The 22,245-nt window shown below is 43.2% G+C and overlaps 1 protein-coding gene across 5 annotated transcripts in view; it reads left to right on the top strand.

Annotated features, from left to right (window-relative positions):
- ANGPTL5 (angiopoietin like 5) overlaps positions 1-21,806 on the top strand; it is a 57,610-nt gene extending 35,804 nt beyond the window's left edge. For all 5 annotated transcript variants that reach the window (XM_033950173.1, XM_033950169.1, XM_033950171.1 and 2 more), the window contains 4 exons: positions 1,915-2,015; positions 17,213-17,333; positions 19,056-19,241; positions 20,976-21,806. In XM_033950173.1, the coding sequence (XP_033806064.1) occupies positions 1,915-2,015; positions 17,213-17,333; positions 19,056-19,241; positions 20,976-21,268 (701 nt within the window). In that variant the 3' untranslated portion in view covers positions 21,269-21,806. The remainder of the gene's footprint in view (positions 1-1,914; positions 2,016-17,212; positions 17,334-19,055; positions 19,242-20,975) is intronic.
- The last annotated feature ends 439 nt before the right edge of the window (positions 21,807-22,245 follow it).

Raw genomic sequence — 22,245 nt, 5'->3', positions numbered from 1 at the left:
AGAACTTATATACCACCTTTTTATGGTTTTACATCCACGCTCAAAGTAATTTACATACAGGTACTTCAAACATTTTCCCCATCTATCCCAGTGGACTCACAATCTATCTAGTGGACCAGGGGCAGTGGATTATTAAGTGACTTGCCCAGGGTCACAAGGGGCAGCGTAGGGTTTGAACCCACAACCTTAAGAAATATTTCATTGCAGAAAGAGTTGTGGATACATGGAACAGCCTTCTAGAGGATGTGGTATAGATAAAAATGGTTTCTGAATTCATGAAAGCATGCAACATGAAGAGGATCTCCGAAGGAGAGAAAGGAATTGTAAAAAATAGATGGTGTGGATGGCGTAGATTTGGCTATATGGTCTTCACTTGCCATTATTTTCTACGCTTCTATGTTACTAGTTCATGCTACAGGCTGGGTCAGATTATAAATAGAGATTCTACAATGTTCCTCTGTCTTACCACAGGGGGCACATTGTGGTATCCTGCTGTATCCCGATCCCTCCTATTTGTCTCATTTACATGTCATATTTAACTGGATAATCAAAGAAGAGAGCTTTCCATGTCAAAAACCTTTGAACTCATGATCTAAATTTAATCAGGCATTTAGTTGACTTGGGCCAGTTATTTGGTCTTATTTAGCTAGTTAGCTTTTGTCAGCACTGCATATTGTTATCTAATATAATAAAAGCCTAAGCCGCGCATGCGCACTCCCATCGCGTGTTCTGTTTTCCGTGCGCTGTAGGGAACCGCAGATAGGAGTGTGCATGTGCGCAAAACACTCTCTCTCCTCCCCCGAGGTGGATGTCGGACGCGGCGGCTGTCGGCCGTGCTGTTCTTCGGTCTGCCCTGCTCCTTGCCTTAATATATTTTTAAGTTGAAAGACGAGGCAGCGGCTCCTCTCAGGATCCCCACCTGCGTCGGAAGTCCGACGCAGTCGGGGATCTTGAGAGGAGCCGCCGCCGCCACGTCTTTCAACTTAAAAATATACTAAGGCAAGGAGCAGGGCAGACCGATCTTCAAAATGGCCACAACTCCTGCACAGAACGCTGATCCAGGGGAGTAGGCCAGCCAGCCAGCCAGCCATTTGGCCAGGGGACAGAAGCAGCAGAAGAAGAGTGGCTGGATTACAAACTGTTTTCTTTTTTGTTCCAGTTCATAGCCTCCCTGCCCCTTTTCCTGTCTGGAAGGGAGGGGCAGGAGCAGATGACCCCTGCTGCTCCAGAGTCTGAAAAGTAGTGGGACTGTGTTCCAGACTGTTAAGAGCAGCTTTTGAATGCTATGGTTTCTCCATTGCTCTCTATGGAACTGAGCCCATGTAATGGACAGGGGGGCAGAAAAATGAAGGGAGGCCTACTGCTGGACAGGGGGAGCAGGAAGGAGGTGATGATGGACAGGGGGGAGGTAAAACAAAGGGAGAAGGGCTGCTGCTGGATAAGGTGAGCAGTGATGGGGTGGTGGAGGACACAGGGGAGGTAAAAGGAAGGGAGAATGGACAGGGGGAGCAGGCAAGGGGTGGTGGTGGACAGCCAAGGAAAAAAAAAAAGAAAGAAAGACAGAAATACAGAAAGCAGCTAAAGAGAGAGAGAAAAAAAAATAAAGACAGACACACACACATATATTCTAGCACCCGTTAATGTAACGGGCAATAAGATTAGTCCAGTTATAAATTAAACCATGCCCCTAAGCTAATTCTTGCTATTGTTTTTAGATAAGTGGCTAAAATTTGTCTAGAGAACAAGTTTTCTGGTTGAAATTTAAGTGGTAGCAGGGGCAGAAAATTCAAATTGGAAGATTCATTTGGCTACTTCCTGAAGTTATCCAGGCTTTATATAACCTTTATGCCTCATAATTGCAATTTCTACCTTTTATTTGTTGAAAAATGTTAACATATGATAATCTTTTTATAGGATATGATTGTACTGATATTATAGATACTGTGGGATCCATTTCAGAAACACCTACTGGCCTGTATGTAATCCAGCCTGAAGGAACGAAGTACTCATTTGAGGTACATTTTGCATGTGAAAATTCTGACCCTATTTTTTTTTTGCTATATTTTGTCTAGAATATGCTTAATAATATGGTGCATAGTTTTCTCTATTAAAAGGGTAATTTTATAACTCCGTACTCATAGTTTTGTGATTTTAGTGTGCATAAATGTGCGAATACTGGCTCTTTTGTGGTAAGGGTACATAAGTGGCAGCAAAGTGACAATACACTATTCTGTAAGGGTGTGCATAAGCAGATTGGGACTGAATCCCCAAAAATTGGTGTTAAAAAAATGCTTAAGCGCTATTCTCTAAATGGAGCCTGAAGTTAGGTGAGGTTTATAGAATAGCACTTATTCTTGGGATCATGACCTTTTGCACCAATGGAAACATAGTGCAAATCCTCGCACCTAAATTTATTCTTTATTAAAAACTTATTTATTTATCAAATTTTCTAAAACTGTTTTCCCAGGGGAGCTCAGAACGGTTTACATGAATTTATTCAGGTACTCAAGCATTTTTCCCTGTCTGTCCCGGTGGGCTCACAATCTATCTAATGTACCTGGGGCACTGGAAGGATTATGTGACTTGCCCAGGGTCACATGGAGCAGTGTGGGGTTGAACCCACAACTTCAGGGTGCTGAGGCTGTAGCTTTACCCAGTGCGCCACCTTAGAAATCAAAATGTAGTAGAATTGAGCCAAGCGTAGGACAATTATGCCATTGTGACATCACTGATGAGGTTGGCTCTTGGGCATTGGTGGAATGAGGCATTATGACATCACAAGCTGGTTATCAGAGGCTGAAACTTTTCACTATCCAATTTTCTATACTGTTCTCTCAGGGGAGCTCAGAACGGTTTACATGAATTTATTCAGGTACTCAAGCATTTTCCCTGTCTGTCCCGGTGGGCTCACAATCTATCTAATGTACCTGGGGCAATGGGAGGATTATGTGACTTGCCCAGGGTCACATGGAGCAGTGTGGGGTTGAACCCACAACTTCAGGGTGCTGAGGCTGTAGCTTTAACCAGTGCGCCACCTTAGAAATCAAAATGTAGTAGAAATGAGCCAAGTATAGGACAATGAAGCCATAGTGTCATAGGCTAATTAAGTTAGGTGCCTAACTGGCACCTTTCTTTAGAAACCTTTTATATAATTTCCCTGTAAGTGCCTGGGGTAACTGGGAGCATGTAAATGCTGGTATTCTATATAGAAGCTCAGATCCTGTCGCAGACTAGGTCCCACCATGCAGCATTGGGGCTCCTGAAAGGAGATACCCACTTATAGAATGGTGCCCTAATTCTGCTTACTAGCAAAATCTAAAGAGCAAAGCAAACTCTAGATTGCGGATTTGTGCAAAAATATCCTCTAAACATATTAATATTCATGGTAGAAATCCTTTTAAATATTAATTGCAGGTTCATGTATTAGGTCACTTGGGACTTTGACTTTATTCTTCTTCTGGGGCTAGGGAAGGGATTGTAGAGGCAGAGGCTTCCGAATCTACATATTATGTGGGTCCTGGCTAAATACTGGCTGGGAACCTACATAAGCTCCAGTGCTCAGTGCAGTTTGAATTAGGCCTGGATATTCAGTGCCTGTTCCAGGACATGCCCTAGCCCTGAATATCCTGGGATAATTCTGCCCATGGCAATCAGCGTTTAAAAAAGCTGACTTTTACTGGCTAAATATTAATTGAACTATTTTCAATTTTTTTAGAACATAAGAATTGCCATACTGGGACAGATCAGAGGTCCATCAAGCCCAGTATCCTGTTTCCAACAGTGGCCAACCCAGGTCCCAAGTACCTGGCAGAAACCCAAATAGTCACAACATTCCAGAGATGAGATTGTGATGTCATAATAATAATAATAATAATAAATTTATTTTTCTATACCACCATTACCCAAGAGTTCTAGGTGGTTTACATCATAAGAAACCGAACAATCAGCGAAACATATACATATAATGAGGTAAAACCAGAATAAAAGATTAAAAAATTGCAATCTTAAAAACAATCTAATTAAGTGATAAATTTATCAAACAAAGCAGATTTTACTAATTTACGAAAAGAGCAATAAGACATGGATGCATTCACCAAGCCAACATTGTAGTTTGCCTGCCTGAAATGCTAAGGTCCTTTCAAAAAAGGTCTTATATCTAACTCCATTTTGTTTAGGATAAATAAATAAGTTAGAGCTTCTTGTGATCCTTGATGGCTTGTAAAATTCAAAGTGAGAAGACAAATAAATTGGCTACTTTCCTGAGATCACCTTAAAACAAATACAGGAAAACTTGAATAATATTCTTGCCTCCAATGCCAGCCAATGCAGTAAATGAAAATATGGACTAACGTGATCGTTTTTCTTTAAGCCAAATATCAATCGAACCGCCATGTTCTGAATTATTCTCAATCTTGTTAAGGTCTTCTGGGTAGATCCCAAATAAATGATCCAGAATGGGTAGGATCAATGATTGTACCAGTAGTCTGAAAGACACTGGATCAAAGTAATTTTTGATAGTCTGTAATTTCCATAATATATAGAAACATTTTTGTACTACCAGATTTGCGTGATTGATCCAGGTCAATTGACGGTCAAGTGTGATACCCAGAATTTTAATGGAATTGGTTATTGGATAGACATGTCCATTAAGACATAATGATGTTTCTGTTATTTTGTCGTTAGGACTGGCTAAAATATTTTTTATCTTTTCTGCATTAAGTTTTAGTCTGAAACTGATGGTCCATTGTTCTTTCAGAAGTAATATGGATGATATCTAATTTATAACTTCTACAGTGAACTTGTCTAGGGGAAAAAGAATAGAGATATCATCGGCATACATATGAAATTTCAAATTTAAGCTCTGCAATAGATATCCAAGTGGTGAAATATGGATAAAGCCTCATTCTACCAATGCCTAAGAATCAAACTCATCAGTGATGTCACAATGTCTTGATTGTCCTATACTTTACATAAGAACATAAGAATTGCTATACTGGGACAGACCGAAGGCCAATCAAGCCCGGTATCCTGTTTCCAGCAGTGGCCAACCAAGATCCCAAGTACCTGGCAGAAACCCAAAGAGTAGCAACATTCCAGAGCTGAGATTGTGATGTCATAAAGGCTCATTCCACCAATGCCTAAGAGTCAAACTCATCAGTGATGTCACAATGCCTTGATTGTCCTGTACTTGGCTCACATTAGAACATAAGAATTGCCATAATGGGCAGACTGAAGGTCAATCAAGCCCAGTATCCTGTTTCCAACAGTGGCCAACCCAGGTCCCAAGTACCTAGCTAGATCCCAAGTAGTAAAATAGATTCTATGCTGCTTATCCTAGGAATGAGAAGTGGATTTCCCCAAGCCATCTCAATAATGGCATATGGACTTCCCTTTTAGGAAATTATGCAAGCCTTTTTTAAACCTCGCAAAGCTAACTGATTTCACCACATTCTCCAACAACAAATTCCAGAGTTTAATTGCACGTGTGAAGAAATATTTACTCCGGTTTGTTTTACATCTACTACTTAGTAGCTTCATCGCAGGCCCCCTAGCCCTAGCATTTTTGGAAAGAGTGAACACGTGTTTCACATCTACTCTTTCCACACCATCGAATACCTCAGGAATCAGCCCATGTCAAACTATTTCCTATTTCTCCAATTCGTTTGCAATTAAATAATTAAAAAAAATAAATAAATAAAAGTCTCAGGACAAAACAGCAGAAAAGTCCCATTTTAAGAATCTTTTCATGCTCTTTTTAAAGATGCAGCGCCATGATGGTCATAGCCCGCTGCCATACTCGTTTGTTGAAACATGCATTGGCAGTCATCTCCCATTTCATACCGTGTCCAGCCCCACTGATAGGGCAGCATACTGCTAGCATTTAAAAGATCCAGATCTGTCTGTGCTACACAGGCACACCTGAGAGGCATCGTGTTCCGTCTGGCAATTCCAAACAGCAAGAAAAGTGATGGAAACAATCCCTTTGCGTCCAGCTCTATCCATTTGTTTTGCAAAAGGCATCCTTATATCTGTGTGTATTGGTATGCGTCCTTATTTGGAGCATTGAGAGCAGCGGGTGGGCACGTTATTCAAGTTTACAAGCCTGTATTCCAGCTAATATGTATGCGTGTTGGTGAAAATGTCAGGATGCATATAGGGGTGGGATATATGGAAACAGAACCTGTTCTACCTATTATGGCTTGACTGCCGGGAACGCAGCATAGGTTATGGAGCTCTTGCATGTGACAAATGAAGCTGCAGGAGCTGATTTAATGCCTTACACGCCTCAACAGCTAGGTTTGTTATTTGGGCTAACAATGTTTCACGAAGGCTTTACTTGCATCTGTCTTCACTATCTTGTGAAAACAAAAATACATCCGTCACTTTAGAACTCTAAAGGGTCATAATGCTAGCAGTATCTGCCTTTCATGCTTCCTCATGCTCCACTAGTCCTGATGGAGAGCAGAATTGAACGTGAAACTGCTGTGCTATAGTGAGTATCATTACAGTTTGAGCCTTGGGGCTACCCAGGCGGGAATATAGTGAAATTTTTCTGTTGTGCCTCCTTTGAATTCTAGTTAAAAGATCACGGCATTTAATTCTTTAATTGCATTAGCGCTCTTAATGCTGCATACAGAATTCACAAAGAAACCAACAATAAGGCAAAAAATGGTCAAGGGTTCCGCGAGTGATTGCAGGGTTCAGAAGACACCGAAAGGCTACTCATAAACAAAACTAAGAGAAGTTCAATAATTTGTTAAAGAGAAATTAGGTACCCTCAGTGCGAGGGGGTCAGCGACGGGAGCAGTGCTCCAACGCTACACACAATGAAGTAGAGACCGACAGGCCACCACCTACACACCATCATCGGGTACCTAGGGTGTGCTTCAAATGAAAATAACGCTATCACCATAAAAAACAGTGCACAATGAACACAGGTGAATTCAGTCACAGCAATCACTCAGGGAACCCCCCCCCCCCGCCAACTCCCCAAAAAATCAAAAGAAAGCAACTTAGCTTCAATGAAACTTCATCCAACGTCCAGGGGAGCGAGGACAAGGCAGATGGAACACCACAGAACCAGGTTTCTTTGCAAGTTCCTTTGGCAATTATTATTATTTTTGGAGTTTGTTGTGGCATACAGAATTCATGCAATCTCACACTATTCATTCTAATTGTTTTTAAGGATCTTCGGGAGTTATTGCAGTAATTCCTCATTAATATTTTTTATGAAAGAACCGCTAAAATTGTCATCAATTCTTAATAGTGTCTTTTTCATTATTTTTACATTTTTATACTTTGTCTTTATACAAATGCATTTCACAGTTTAATGGGATTTAAGATTTTAAACATATCTTTTTCGGCTTCAGCTCTGTCGGCTAAAAGACAGAACCTAAAAGACAGAACGGGGCAGATGTTGTGGTGCACTGATAAATGGGGACAGCCTTGATACAGCCAGTACGGCGAAACATGTCGGCCAAAGTCCCCGGCCAACAGAGCTGAAGCCGAAAAAGATAAGGGTCTCAGCTTAAAATCTTAAATCCCATTAAATTATAAAATTTATTTGTATAAAGACAAAGTATAAAAATTAAAAAATAATGAAAGATACTACAGTATTAAGAATTCATGACGATTTTAGCGGTTCTTCATAAAGAATATTAATGAGGAATTACTGCACTAACATCCAAAGATCCTTAAAACAATTAGACTGAATATTGTGAGATTACATGAATTCTGCATGTCCTTTTAATTCTATACAGGTTTTTCCTTTCAAGTACTTTAGTAGCCGAAAAGCAAACCCGCTTAAAAAGATATAGGCCGGCCTGGAAGACTCTTATCCCAGGGGACTAGAGGAATGCATTTTTCAAAGAGTGTATCCAAAGGCAAAAGATGTTCCCATAAAAGCCTTGTATCCTGACCATGTGGTCTAAATTCTTATGCTCCCATGGAGTATCTGCAAACACGTAGTTCAGTGAGAGATAGAAATACTGATGGTCCTATGCAAGGGGTTAATAGACTCTGGGTAATGAGAAAGTAAGTTTTAATGCTACTTTTTATTTTTATTTTTTGCTGTTTTCCCTAAAATGATTTTCCAGCTATATACAGGTCTCCCTCCATATTTGTGAGTTTGCCATTCATAATTTCGGTTATTCGTGAGTGTTCCATCAATAATGTATAGTAGTTAAAGCAAACCTTGGCAGCCTTTCTGTTCTTTTCCAGTGCTGTCAATGAGAGACAGGCTGCTCTGTTATAAGCCAGAAGGGTTACGCTGCCACTGAGATCTGGTGCCATTACAGAACAAAGCACGCTGCAATGTTAGTTCCCAACTAGAGAATAACACAGGGAAAAAAATCTGTCCCCTTCACCGTCTCTTTCACCGCCCCGTCCCCGCCGTCTCCTTCACCGCCCCGTCCCCGCCGTCCCCTTCACCGTCCAGTCCCCGCAGCCTCCACCCTTCCCTCTCGCCACCTCACCGCCCTTCAGCGGCCTGAGAATCTCCCTCCCTCCCCCTTACCTTCGTGGCGCGTTAGTAAAGAAACTTATTGAAGCCGGCGAAGCCTGCCTGCCTGCAGTCGTGTGTGTGTGGGCGGAAGCTTCTCCTCTGACGCAAATGGAAGTTGCCCACACACGTGCGACTGCAGGCAGGCAGGCTTTGCCGGTTTCAGTAAGTTTCTTTACTAAAGCGCCACGAAGGTAAGGGGGAGGGAGGGAGATAGATTTGGCCGTAGGTATGTAGGGAGGGAGGAAGGGGGGCTGCGCACGATTGGTGACCGCGCGCCTTCCCTCCCTTAACTGTGGTGACAAGGCCGTTCACCGTTCCACGGGGAGGTGGAAGGCCTTGTCCCTGTGCCCGCAGTGAGCACTTCCCCCCCCCCCCCACCATTTTGACAGGTTACCTGCGGCTCCCTGCGGGTAATTGCCACCGTGTCATTCTTTATTCCCAACTAAGGTGTGGCAGGAGGGAAACACTTTTAAGAGGAACACCAGTGAGAGGGGAACCCTCCCCCCCCCCAGAGTGATAGGGTTCTCAGCTTTTTGAGATGCTGTGATCACTGTGAAGTGGTCACAATAATCTAAGCTACATGAGGTAGGTGAGAGAGGCTGCAGGAGAAAAAAAAATGGTGCACTCTTGTTCCTGCTACCATCAGGAACAGGAGGTGCTTTTAATCCTTGGTTCTGACATATTCTCAAATTTATGGTATTTGCAAGGGAGCTGCGCCCATAACCGCCGCAAATATGGAGGGAGACCTATATACTGTAGATGCATTGATATAAATCATCCCGCGGCAGCCTAAAATCCTAACGCCTCATTAATGGAGGCGTTAGGTACTAGCGCAACAGGCGGTTTAACGTGCAGTATTCCCCGCCTTAAACCGCTACTGTGCCTTTGTAAAAGGACCCCTAAATCTAAACTCTGACCTAATTCTATTTATGGTGCTAAAAATTGCGCACAGAAATTTAAGCACACGCCCAGTTCCTAAGTGTAATTTAATTGAATGATAAGTCAATTAATGCTGATAATTGGGGGCTAAGTAATCGATTGTCGGTGTTAATTTAAAATTCTTACTTTGACCTATAAGACATTACATTCAGGTATTCCAGATTATTTGGCAACATTAATTATTCCTTACTAGTGTTTAAACCCGTTACATTAACGGGTGCTAGAAATATGTCTGTCTGTCTTTTTTCTTTCTGTCTCTCCCTGCCCCTATCTCTTTCTTCCTTTCTTTGTCTCTCTCCCTCCCACTGTCTGTCTTTCTGTCTGTCTGTCTCTCTCCCTGGCCCCCTTTGTCTGTCTTTCTTTCTTTCTGTCTCCCTGCCTGCTGTCTTTCTTTGTGTCTGTCTTTCATTCTCATGCGCTGCTTGCCTATCTTTCTGTCTCTCTCCATGTCCCCCTTCTGTCTCCCCCCCAAAGCAAACCATGATTGCTCCCTGGCCCCCTTTCCCTATCCCCCCTCCCCCACTTCCCTGTACAGCAGCAGCATTCCCACTTCCATGTGTAGCAGCAACAGCATTCCCCCATTCCCTGTACAGCAGCTTTCCTCCCTTTCCCTGTGCAGCAGCAGCATTCCCCTTCTTCCATGTGTAGCAGCAGCATTTCCCCCCTTCCTTGTGCACCCACCCCTTGCCTGCTCCCCCTGTTCCCTTCCTTTTCTCTCCCCCCGTCCAGCAGCACCCCTTTCCTGCTCTCCCTGTGCATACGTCTGCAGAAATCTACTTGCCTCAAAGAAAAGCGCTGAGCCGCGCTGTTGCTGGCCTCGGTGTCTTCTCTCCACTGCGGCCCGCCCTAACGGAAACAGGAAGTTGTCAGAGGGCGGGCCGCAGTGGAGAGAAGATGGCGAGGCCAGTGGCAGCATAACACAGCGCTTTTCAGTTAAAAGCTGCGAGCGGGTGAGCAGGCAAGAGGGAGGAGGGGGAGAAATAGATGCTGGCAGGGGTGCTTGTGCCTCCCGTTCTGAATCAGTGGCGGCAGCGGATTCTCTGGCGGTGAGTCAGGACGGGAGGAGGGGAGTGGCCAGATTGTTCCCTGCCGCCGGGTTCTAAAATAGAATCCGGCCATAGATCAGAAAACACGGCGGCAGGGAACACGAAACCCTAAGTGCGCATGCGCGCTTAGGGTTTTATTATATAGGATTCGCCATCTCGGACTCTTCGTTCATTAGCAGATGATAAGACTTGTTTGTCTTCCCCCCCTCAAAAATGAAATGGGAAACAAGAGGGTATTCAGCATTTTTTTGCTGTTGCACTGCTACTATGGAATTCATTACCCTTAAATCTTCATTTACCTCCTTCTTTACAAAGATGCGCTAGCGTTTTTAGCGCCGGCTGCCGCAGTAACAGCTCAGATGCTCCTAGGAATTCTGTGAGCGTCAGAGCTGCTAGCACGGCTTTGTAAAGGAGGGGGTTAGTAAGTTTCGGGTACTTTTAAAAACTTCTCCTTTTGAACAAGCATTTTCCTGTTTATAAAAGCAGAAGTAATGAAGAGCATACTTTTTTGTATTATCAGGGTTTAAATCAGGAGTGAAGTATTTTGTGCGGCCCCGGTTGAGGGCGATGCAGTGTTTTCCTCTGCTGCTCCTGGGGTGTTTACCGCCTTGCCGGCTCCCTCCTCTGTCTTGCTACAGCGTTTGTGCGGCACCAGAAAAATATTTTTCAGCCAATGCGGCCCAGGGAAGCCAAAAGGTTTGACACCCCTGGTTTAAACGATTACGGGAGTGTGTGGTGGTGGTTAGAGCTACGGCCTCGGCACCCTGAGGTTGTGGGTTCAAATCCCACACTGATCCTTATGACCCTGGGCAAGTCACTTAATCCCTCATTGACCCAGGTACATTAGATAGAGTGGGAGCCCACCGGGACAGACAGGGAAAAATGCTGGAGTACCTGAATAATTTGTAATCCACATAGAATTGTAGGATATGCGGAATATAAATTATAATAAATAAATGTATGTTTCTGGAATGAATGTTGGTTTCTCTCTTATTTTATTAATGGTGTTCTGTATTAGTTTTAAATTTTTTTTTTTTTTTTTAAATTGTAAACCACCTTGAATTGTGCTGCAACTAAGGCAGTATATCAAGTTTAATAATCTACAAGCCAGTGTCTCGCAAGCTTAGCGAGCCAGCAGCACACCAAACTGGGGGCCATGGCTCAAGGGCATCCAGAAGTGTATGGACGTTGATGCGAAGTCATCACGTTGACATCCACGCATGCACGGAAGCCTTCCGGATGGGGCCCTGAGATGCCAGGGCGGGGGTAGGGGGTGCTGAAAAAGAAAAGGTGCGGAAAGGAGGAAAGACGCGAGGGAGGAGGAGACGCGCCGTGAGACTCGCTGCGAGAGGCGCGTCCTGTAGGCGGCTAGCCAGCGTCAGCGCCTCTCCTCCTCGCCCGGGGTCTGGCGGCACGCTTGGAAACTCACGTGGCACACAGCTTGCGATAAGCTGCGATAAATGATTACAAGTTTTAGGCTCTAGGATCCGCTTGTAAAATTTACTCGCAGTTCCGAAAAGGGACAGGACCATGGGAGGGCTCACGGGTGGATTGGGGGCATTCTTGCAATTTATGTTCACTGTTATAGCACAAGGGGAATGTGAGTCTAATTTAGGCACAAAGATGCACACCCGGGATTAGAGCTGGTGTAAATCCTCACACCTAGTTAGGCACAGTTCCTGGCGCCAAGTACTGTATTTTAAATAGCACCTACATAACTTTGAGCACTGTTTATAGACTAGCACTTAGCGGGGGAGGGGGGGGGTAAGGGAAGGGATTATTTCTTTTTTTTTTTTCCGTCTCCGTGTTTCAGGATTGTGCCGTGAGTGTGGCTCAGTTTCAGCATGTTAGGATACAGGCACCTATTTTGTAATTTCAGGTAGTCACAGCACACTGAAAGTGAAAGTTTGGGTTCTCACACACACATATATTACAAGCAAACGGATGGTTTTTCTCCACTGGCAGCTGAGTGACCAGCAGAGACTGGATGGAAACATGTATATTATGCATGATTGCAAACATGTATTATGTGTGATTGCCACCTCTACATTTATCAGGGGTTAGCACTATGCGTAAACATTGGAACCATTATATAGTCATACATTTCCCCCTCCATATTCGCAAATTCTGTATCTACGGATTCGTTTATTCGCGGTTTCAAATGAAAAAAAAAATTACTTTCATTTTTGGGCTATTTTAAGCCCTGTAAGGCCCCCCCCTTAAGCCTTACCTGGTGGTCTAGCGGGTTTTCGGGGCAGGAGCGATCTTCCCACGCTCCTGCCCCGTGCAGATCGCTCACAGGAAATGGTTCGAGAGACTACGGGAGCTCAAGGCAGCCATTTCCTGTGAGCGATCTGGAAGATCGCTCCTGCCTGAAAACCCGCCAGACCACCAGGTAAGGCTTATTGGGGGGCTTTCAGGGCTTAAAATAGCCAGGGGAAGTGGGGGTTCGGGGCAGAACCGGCCCAAATATTATTTGCGGTTTTCTCATATTCGTGGGCCGGCTCTGCCCCGAACCCCTGCGAATACAGAGGAGGAAGTGTATTAGAAATTAGATGATAGGTGGGATATAAAGCAAATCAATAAATTATATAAATTCTCAACTTTTTTAAACAATATTTTAAACTACTGTATACATGAGTTCTACCGGATCTTTGATATTCAACTTGCCAAGCAACACATTAGAATTCTCATTAATTGGGAGAAACAAGATGGCTGCGCTGTAGAGAGGACGCTGAGTTGTGCTCTCCTGCGGACTTAAGCTTCCTGCCCGATTTCGGGTTAGATTTTGCTGGCGACATGCCAAAAAGACGAGGCAGAGCGGCTGCTTCATCCTCAAGTCCCTACAGCAGGAACAACTTCTCCAGAGGAGGTGGCTGAGATTTCAGCGAGTGAAGGACATACCTCTTTAGTCCTTCCTTTGGTAAGACCTGCTGAAATCACTTTAGAGTCTATTTGGACAGCGTTAGACTCTTTGTATAAATTATGTGCAGGAACCTTACCACTGGTGACTGTTCAAGAACAGAGATTGGATAAACTCCAGGAGGAATTGAAGGATCAGGAAGGAAAAGTTCAAAATTTGGATCAGAGAACTCAAAGTTTACAAGCCTCTCAGTCTGTTATATTGCAGGATAGATTATTGTTCGCCAGGAAAATGGAAAACATTGAAAGTTATATGAAAATGTTGAATCTTAGAATTCTTAATTTTCCTAAAGTGCTAACAATATCTCCCAAAGATATAATTGAGATATCCTTGCAAATGTAAGATCCTTTTGGATCAGCATTCATATATATTTTTTTGAGCCCTCTCAATTACAATTTAACTAGACGGAAAAGGTTCCTTGAATTGAAACAGTTTGTAATACAATTGAGAGCAAAATACCAATTGAGATATCCTTGCAAATGTAAGATCCTTTTGGATCAGCATTCATATATATTTTTTTGAGCCCTCTCAATTACAATTTTACCTTGAAGGAAAGGGAATAACAATTTCCAATACCTCTGAAGGGAATTTAGGACACCCCTAAAGTAAAAGAAAGAAGATGTAACTCTACAATTATTATTATGGTTTTTGTTATTATTTTTTTTTAAATTAATCTCTCAGATATGTGAATTGTTTCTCCTCTAGAATGTGGACTTATTTAGAGTGAATTTTGTTAATTATGTAATGGATATTGTATCCAGGAATATTATTCCCTTTAAAATTGTAGAAGTTCTCTCTTTATTTCTTATATACGTTATGTATATGTATGTATATATATAATGATAAATTAAAAAAAAAAAAAAAGAATTCTCATTAATTGGACAGTATTTGATAAATTTTGTAATGTTAGTGTAGTACAACTGTTAGACAACCCACTGTATTTTTATTTTCATGTTTCTTAGCGCAGAGCTTCCGAAACCTGTCCGGTGAATCCCATAGTCAGTTGCTTTCTTTACGATATCTACATAAGATACAATAAAAATTTGCATGCAAAAGAAATCTAGCACATGCACATTTCTTTCATGCATATTCATTATGGATATCCTGAAAATCTGACTCCCAGGACCGGTAGGGGAAGCCCTGCTTTAGCACAAAGCTGGAACTTAAGCAGGCTTTATGAAGTAGAATTTTCGTAGGGCAAAGGTTCATATTGCTCTTGATAGAAAACTGAATGTGTTATAAGCATTTAACTCTGTCAAGTAAATCCCATGGTGGCTCCTTGTGGCCTTGGGCAAGCTGTTTAACCCTCCATTACCTTGGGTTGGCCAACTTCAGACTGCTTAGGGCCTGCCTTGGAAACTGTCACACTTGTGAAGTGCAGAGGGAACAGAAAGAGAGAATGAGAATGCAGTCGGGAATACGGTAAGACTGAAAGGTAATAGCTTTGTTCTGTCTTCCCCAGACTAATTCAATTTTCTTTTAGGCACTGCTACAACTCGTGTCAAATATTGCACAAAATATAAAAGATGTATACATTAATAAGGAATTCATTCAATTTCAGCAGATGTAATTTTAGACCACGATTTATTGCCCTATGAACATGGTTGAGATAGTTTTATCCAAAAAATATTGGTTTTCAAAAAGATGTTATTTGTGTTATAAAGATGAGGTAAGAAAATATGGGTTGGGCTTGGCTGTAGAACCAGTCATTGACATTTTAACAAGCAATTATTGACACTAATTACAATAAATTAAAAATTATTCATGTAAATGTAGTGTACAAGTCAAAAAAGGGTGTGTGGAAATGGGCAGGTCATGGGTTACATGTGTACTTATAGACTAAGGCCCGGATTTTCTAACTGGCGCCATTGTCAGTGGCCACCTTAAAAGCGACCGCTGATCAGGTGTCAATCGCCTTGAAAACCCCGGCCTACATATCTTTGACGTGAATCACGCCTATTTAAGCATTTTATGGTGCCTAATGCCACTTCCCGTGTTAGCCATGTCTGTCGTGACATTAGGCACCAGTAGGCGCTTTCTGAAGGCATGATTCTGGCGCCATCTGTTTAGGCACTGGTAGGCGCTTTGAATTTTCACTTAAGTAGTGTTTCAAACAGCATTTCCCTCTTAACTTAGGCGCCTAGGTTAAGGCACAGTTTATAGGAATTGCCCCTAAGGGCAACCATGCCTAATTTTAGGTGTGGGCATTTGAATCATGATTTCACTGGTGGTTATTGCAAATAGCTGGGTCTAAAGTTAGGCTCAGTTCCCGGGCATAAATACTCTTCTATAAACTGTGCCTAACTTTATGCATGGCTTATTGAATAATGGCTTTTCGGCCCTGATTTTTTTAGGTGCCACATATAGAATTCTATTCTATGAAGGACACATATCCTTTATTGATTAGTGCACAATGCTGATTCCTTTACCCAACTCTGGGCACGAGATTTATACCTGCTGAAATCTGGTGTAAATGCTGGTGCCCACGTTAGACTCATTTACCAGCTATTCTATAAGTATGCGGGTAACTTATCAGAATGCCCTGACATGCCCATGGCTACATCTCCTCTTAGGATTTGTGCTATGGACGTTAGGCCCCTGTCTTATGAAATAGTGTGCAACCAGATGTGTGCACAAATTTTAATGAGTGCTAATTAACATCAATAACTGGTAATTGACACTCAGTTATTGATGGTTAAGAGTTCATTAACCATCAATATGGCAGATCATGCCTAATTTAAGTGCAAGGATTTAAACCAGTGTTCTTCAACTACCGGTCCATGGACCGGTGTAGGTCCACAGAAATTTCCTGCCGGTCCACAGGGCCAGCATGTGCATTAGGCCCAAAACAGTGTTCTTCAACCACCAGTCCACGGTGTGATCGATGCGGCATTATCTTCAAGCCAGCTCCCTCTTCCTAACTGATTCAGTGCACAAAGCCACGGGCAGTGGCACCTACGGGCATCCTGCGCCTGAACCGGAAGCCTTCTCTCTGATGTTGCAACGTCAGAGGGAAGGCTTCTAGATGAGGCACGGGACGTGCAAGGTGCCATTAGTACTATTATGGGGGCGGGGTCTGGGGTGGAGATTGGGTAGAGATGGGCGGGGTCTGGCCCACGACTTAGCCCAGTGTTCTTCAACCGGCGGTCCACGGACCGATGCCGGTCCACAGAATAATTTTTTTATTTCTGCCGGTCCATAGGTGTAAAAAGGTTGAAAAACACTGATTTAGACCACATTTCATTCTGGGATGCCGTTTATAGAACAATGATTAGCTCTCTTTTTTTTTGGGGGGGGGGGGTGCCCAAATTTGGCAGCATGTATTGAATTTAATCCTGTTTAGATAGTGGTGATATTCAGACAGCAACTTTATCCATAGAGTTGTCCAGTGACAGATCATAACGTTGCCGCTAACTGGATAATTGTTCACTGCCTGGATCGTGCTGGGGTGGCCAGTAATAATTTTCAGCGGAACAGTAAGGCTTCACATCTGTGGATATTCCCAGCCAGTAGCGCTTTACTGGATAGTTGCTGTTGCTCTCCATGTAAGTGCCTGTGTATATGAACCCATACAGTTTTAAGGGGTCTTTTACTAAGGCGCGCTAAAGATTAGCGTGCAATAAATGCTAAGGCACCCATTATATTCTATGGGAGCCTTAGCATTTAGCGCGTGCTAATCTTTAGCACATGCTAAATCGATTAGCGCACCTTATAACTTACTATGAAAGGTCTTGGTTTTGTATATGCAAAAATAGCATTAAAAAAAATACAATACACCCATAATGTGATGTGTCTGCTTAGGTATTCTGCGACATGGATTATAGAGGAGGTGGATGGACTGTGATTCAGAGAAGGATTGATGGCCTAATTGACTTCCAGCAACTGTGGTTTGATTATGTAAATGGATTTGGTGACCTCTCAGGTACTGATGTTTATGGTTTTTTAAAAAAAATAATATGACTAGATCCATTCCATACACAATTCTAAATTGTTAAAAGTTTTTACACAAATATTCATTACCTAAGGGTATTTTGCTGTGACCCAGGTAGTTTCATCCTGCTCCTTTGGGCTTCCAGCTCAGATGAAGTCGAGGCTGGGATCTAGTGCCATCGATTTTCATTCATAATTATGCAGGAGAATTCCCCATCTTTTGTATCCACCCTCCCTCCCCATCTTAGCATATTCTGCAGGCAGGGTTATTTCTGGAACCATGCAATCATGGACCTTAAATCCTCCATCAAGGTATCACCATTGATGAACTAAATACTGTCAGCAATACTTGGAGTCACATCATTTCCATCCTGTTTGGCTGCCTATATGGTGGAGACTTGACAACTAGTGTTTACGCATCGGGGCCCGCACAGAGTGGTGGGAGCAGCTCTAGCCAACTTGTTGGGCAGACTGACTAGACCATGTGGGCCTTTATCTGCTGCCATGGTTAAGGCAGACTAGGTTAGGCCATATGGTCTTTATCTGCCTTCTATGTTATTTATTATGTTACAATTGACTCCTCTTTCCAGGGGCTGTGAATGCTGATTCCAAAGAAATGAGTCAGACTCAGTATGGTCTGCACGCCCTACCAATGAGCCACCAGACTAATCCACCTTGGGTATTTTATGCAGAGGAATCTGCCTTTGCAGTTATGTTCAAGATGGAATTGTCCTGTTCCAGGGAACCTTAAACAATACTTGCTCTAGAACAGTGTTCTTCAACCACCGGTCCATGGACCAGTGCCGGTCCACAGAAATTTCCTGCCGGTCCACAGCATGTGCATCAGGCCCAAAACAGTATTCTTCAACCGCTGGTCCATAGTGCGATCGATGCGGCGTTATCTTCGAGCTAGCTCCCTCTTCCTAACTGATTCAGTGCACAAAGCCACGGACAGTGGCTCCTACGGGCATCCTGCGCCTGAACCGGAAGCCTTCTCTCAGAGGGAAGGTTTCCAGATGAGGCACGGGACATGCAAGGTGCAATTAGTACTATTATGGGGGCGGGGTCTGGGGTGGAGATTGGGTAGAGATGGGTGGGGTCCGGCTGCGACTTAGCCCAGTGTTCTTCAACCGCCAGTCCACGGACCGATGCCGGTCCACAGAATAATTCTTTTATTTCTGCCGGTCCATAGGTGTAAAAAGGTTGAAAAACTCTGCTCCAAAACAGCTGTATAATTGTGATCAGTCAGCTGGACATCTTGAGGCCACTGTTAGAAGTCTCATGCTGGTTCTTGTAATTCCCTATATGCTGTATCGTTCCATAATCTCCCCTTTAAAAGTAGCTTGAACTCTTTTTTTTTTATACCAACCATCATGTAGAATTTAGTGTTTTGCATATTACTTATATACAATGGTTATTAAAATTTACTGTGGCTGAGATTGCTTGATAAAACAGTCTAGTGTTCCTCAACTCAGTCCTGACATACCACCAGTCAGGTTTCAGGATATCCACAATGAATAGGCATAAATTCAATTTGCACACGCTGTCTCTATTATATGCAAATTTCTTTCATGCACATTTCAGCATGCTTTCAGCATTCACAGTATGAGTAATAGACGTGCGTGTGAGCGAGGATGACCGCACAGGTGCATGAGAAGGCATTTCTTGTTACTGCCTGTGTACTTACTTTCTTTTTTTAATATTATATCCACAGGAGAACACTGGCTGGGTTTGAAAAACATATTTGATATTGTAAATCAAAAGAGCACCAGCTTTATGCTTCATGTAGCTTTAGAGTCTGAGGAAGGCAACTCAGCGTATGCGGTCTACGATAACTTTTGGCTTGAGGATGAAACTCAGCTTTTCAAAATGCACGTGGGACGTTACTCAGGAACTGCAGGTAAGCCTGTGCTAGGTGCAAATCTAGCAGGTGGAAAGTGCAAAGCCTGTGTGGTAAATGCAGAGGGTGTGCCCAGCATCTGCCTTGCATTTATTTCATAGGACAGACACTGTCTGCCACAACATGTCAGGTGGTTCTGGGCCCAATCCCCCCTCCCCCCCAAAGGTCCAATCCACGTCTCAAAGGCAGAAATCTCCACTAATAAGCCCCAACCCACCACAGAACCTGGCCCTTCCCTGATCCTCCTATCTCCTCCCCCAGTGGATATATCTGGGGGATCTGCCCGGTGGTCCAGGGGCCCAGGGTGGGAGCAGTCACTCTCCACTCCCATCCCACAACTGTGTCGGGTTCAAATACTTCTGATACTCCCTATTGGTAGTCTTAAGGTATTACCACCAAGGGCTGTTCTTCCATATAAGAATGCTCCTCTACTGGCAGTACCTTGAGAGAGACTACTGCTAGGTGTCATTTGGCACCATTTTGAACTTGGAGTCGTCCTGGAAGACTACTCCTGTCCTAGGCCACTTGATTACCAGACAGATCCCCAAGTGGGAGTCATGGAAGGGGGGGAAGGTCAAGTGTAAGGGTGGAGGTAGGGTTGGACTCTGAAGCAGGGTGTGCTGGGATCAGTGGGTTTTTTTTGAGTTGGGGGTAGGGGGATGAGATGGATTTGTAACTTTGGGAGGGATCAGCTTGGTGGGGAGATCTTGAGGGAATGGGGTGCCATGACACTGGTTGTACTTAATGCCACTGATTTGTGTGCCAACTGTCATTACCAGGTATTCCTTCACTCTGCCCCTGATAATATGGGAAGGGGCAATTCACCAGTGTAAGTAGCTTCTATATTGTTGGGTTTTTTTTGTTTGTTTTTTTTACTTTACCGGTTGATTTGTAATGCATAGTATTATTTATTTATATACTGCCTTGAGTCTAGACCAGATATGGGCAACTCCGGTCCTCGAGGGCTGGAATCCAATCGGGTTTTCAGGATTTCCCCAATGAATATGCATGAGATCTATTTGCATGCACTACTTTCAATGCATATTCACTGGGGAAATCCTGAAAACCTGACTGGATTCCAGCCCTCGTGGACCAGAGTTGCCCACGTCTGGTCTAGGCGGTTTCCAGTATCAAAACACTCATAAAATTCCATAAAATAGACAGACGTGACATCACACATTATCTACATTCCAATGCATTCAACATGAGTCTACCATGCAGTAAATTAGCCCATGGTAGCTGCTTCACGCAGTTGAGTACCTCTTTATTCATGAATAATATTTTACTTTCCAAGTAGAAAAAATTGTGTCAAGTTCATTTGATTATTACTTTTATTGTTGTTTTTTAAAATTATTTATTTAATCTGGATTCCTCACTTTCTCTGGGAGAGTGTGGTGCTGTGGTTAAAGCTACAGCCTCAGCACCCTGAGGTTGTGGGTTCAAACCCAAACTGCTCCTTGTGACCCTGGGCAAGTCACTTAATCCCTTCATTACCCCAGGTACATTAGATAGATTGTGAGCCCACCGGAACAGACAGGGAAAAAAATGCTTGAGCATCTGAACAAATTCTTATAAACCATTCTGAGCTCCCTGGGACTAAATAAATAAAGCGGGTTACAACAATAAGTCATATACATATAAATAAAATTGCATTGAATTGTACATTTATGTTGGTTTAAGCTTATGTTCATTCTGGTTTTACGTAAAATGTTTCTGCCAATTGATTTTGCCTAGGGGATGCATTTCGAGGATATCGTAAGGAAGATAACCAAAATGCCATGCTATTTAGCACTTCTGACAGCGATAACGATGGGCTTGCTGCGGAGAGCTGCAGTGGGATGAACAATAAGACTGGCTGGTGGTTCAACCAGTGTGGCCTCGCTAATCTCAATGGCCCTCACCTAGTTACAAGAAAGGGAGTTCAGTGTAAGATCCACTGGGATACCTGGACAGAGAATGAAAAGATCGTCAAAATCAAAACCGCCTCAATGAAAATCAGAAGAACCTATAATCCGTATTTTAAATAATGATTTCAAAATGAATTTGGCTAGACATTAGTTACAACAATGTGCAGCCATGGCAACTGTGCATTCTACAGTTATTTTGCTTGGCCAGTCTTTAAATTTCTCATACTTTTTGTTTCATTGCTTTTTTTTCAGTTAGTTGGATCTTCACAGGTTACTGTGCTTGATAGAACATCCTAAAAATGATAAAAATACTTTAAAATCCAAGTGAGAGCCAGAGAGTATTTTGAGTGAAACAATATAGTGGTTATAGAAGACAATTTGTACTATACCACACTTCATGTCATGTGGCCATTGCTGTGCCAGAGGTCTTATATGATAATTTGATGAAAATGCCTAAATTTAGATGCTTAGATTGGCAACCCGACCTAGACAGGGCTTGGCTCTTAGACCTGGTTTTACATCGTCTACGACAATGTTTAAGTTCCATCCAAGCAGCCTCGTAAAACTTTTGATTATTCCTGCAGTACGACTAAATCTAGGTCGGCCCACGTCTCACCCAAATCCCACCCTCACCACTCCTTCAAAAATACCCCTTTCAGCTCTGGGCGCACAGCGGCATTCAGAGGCCTATAAAGTATCTGGATACGTCTAAAAACCCGTTTTGATTATCGGCACTTGGACGACCTCTCTTATAGGTCATCCAAGTGTCGACATGGGCGGGTTTTTAGACATATTTTTGTTTCGATTACTAACCCCATACACTTTTAAAGTTTGCCTTAGGCACATTGGCCCTGATTCTGTAAAGGATGCCCGGGAAGGATGTCCTATACAGAATCGGGCCTACACTAACCCCGATTCTGTAACCGGTGTTCATTTTACAGATGCCGGTTAGAGTAGATGCGGTCGCTACACTTATCGCGGCAAGGGATCTCCCTGCCACGATAAGTATAGCGGCCGCCTGTCCGATCGCCGGCAGGAGGGTGCCGAATCCCTCCTGCCGGAAGGCTGCCCTCCGACACTCCCGATCGCCGGCAGGA

The sequence above is a fragment of the Geotrypetes seraphini genome, chromosome 6, assembly GCF_902459505.1.
Source record: "Geotrypetes seraphini chromosome 6, aGeoSer1.1, whole genome shotgun sequence".
In the NCBI taxonomy this organism is placed as follows: domain Eukaryota; kingdom Metazoa; phylum Chordata; class Amphibia; order Gymnophiona; family Dermophiidae; genus Geotrypetes; species Geotrypetes seraphini.
This window is presented reverse-complemented; position numbering and strand designations above follow the sequence as displayed.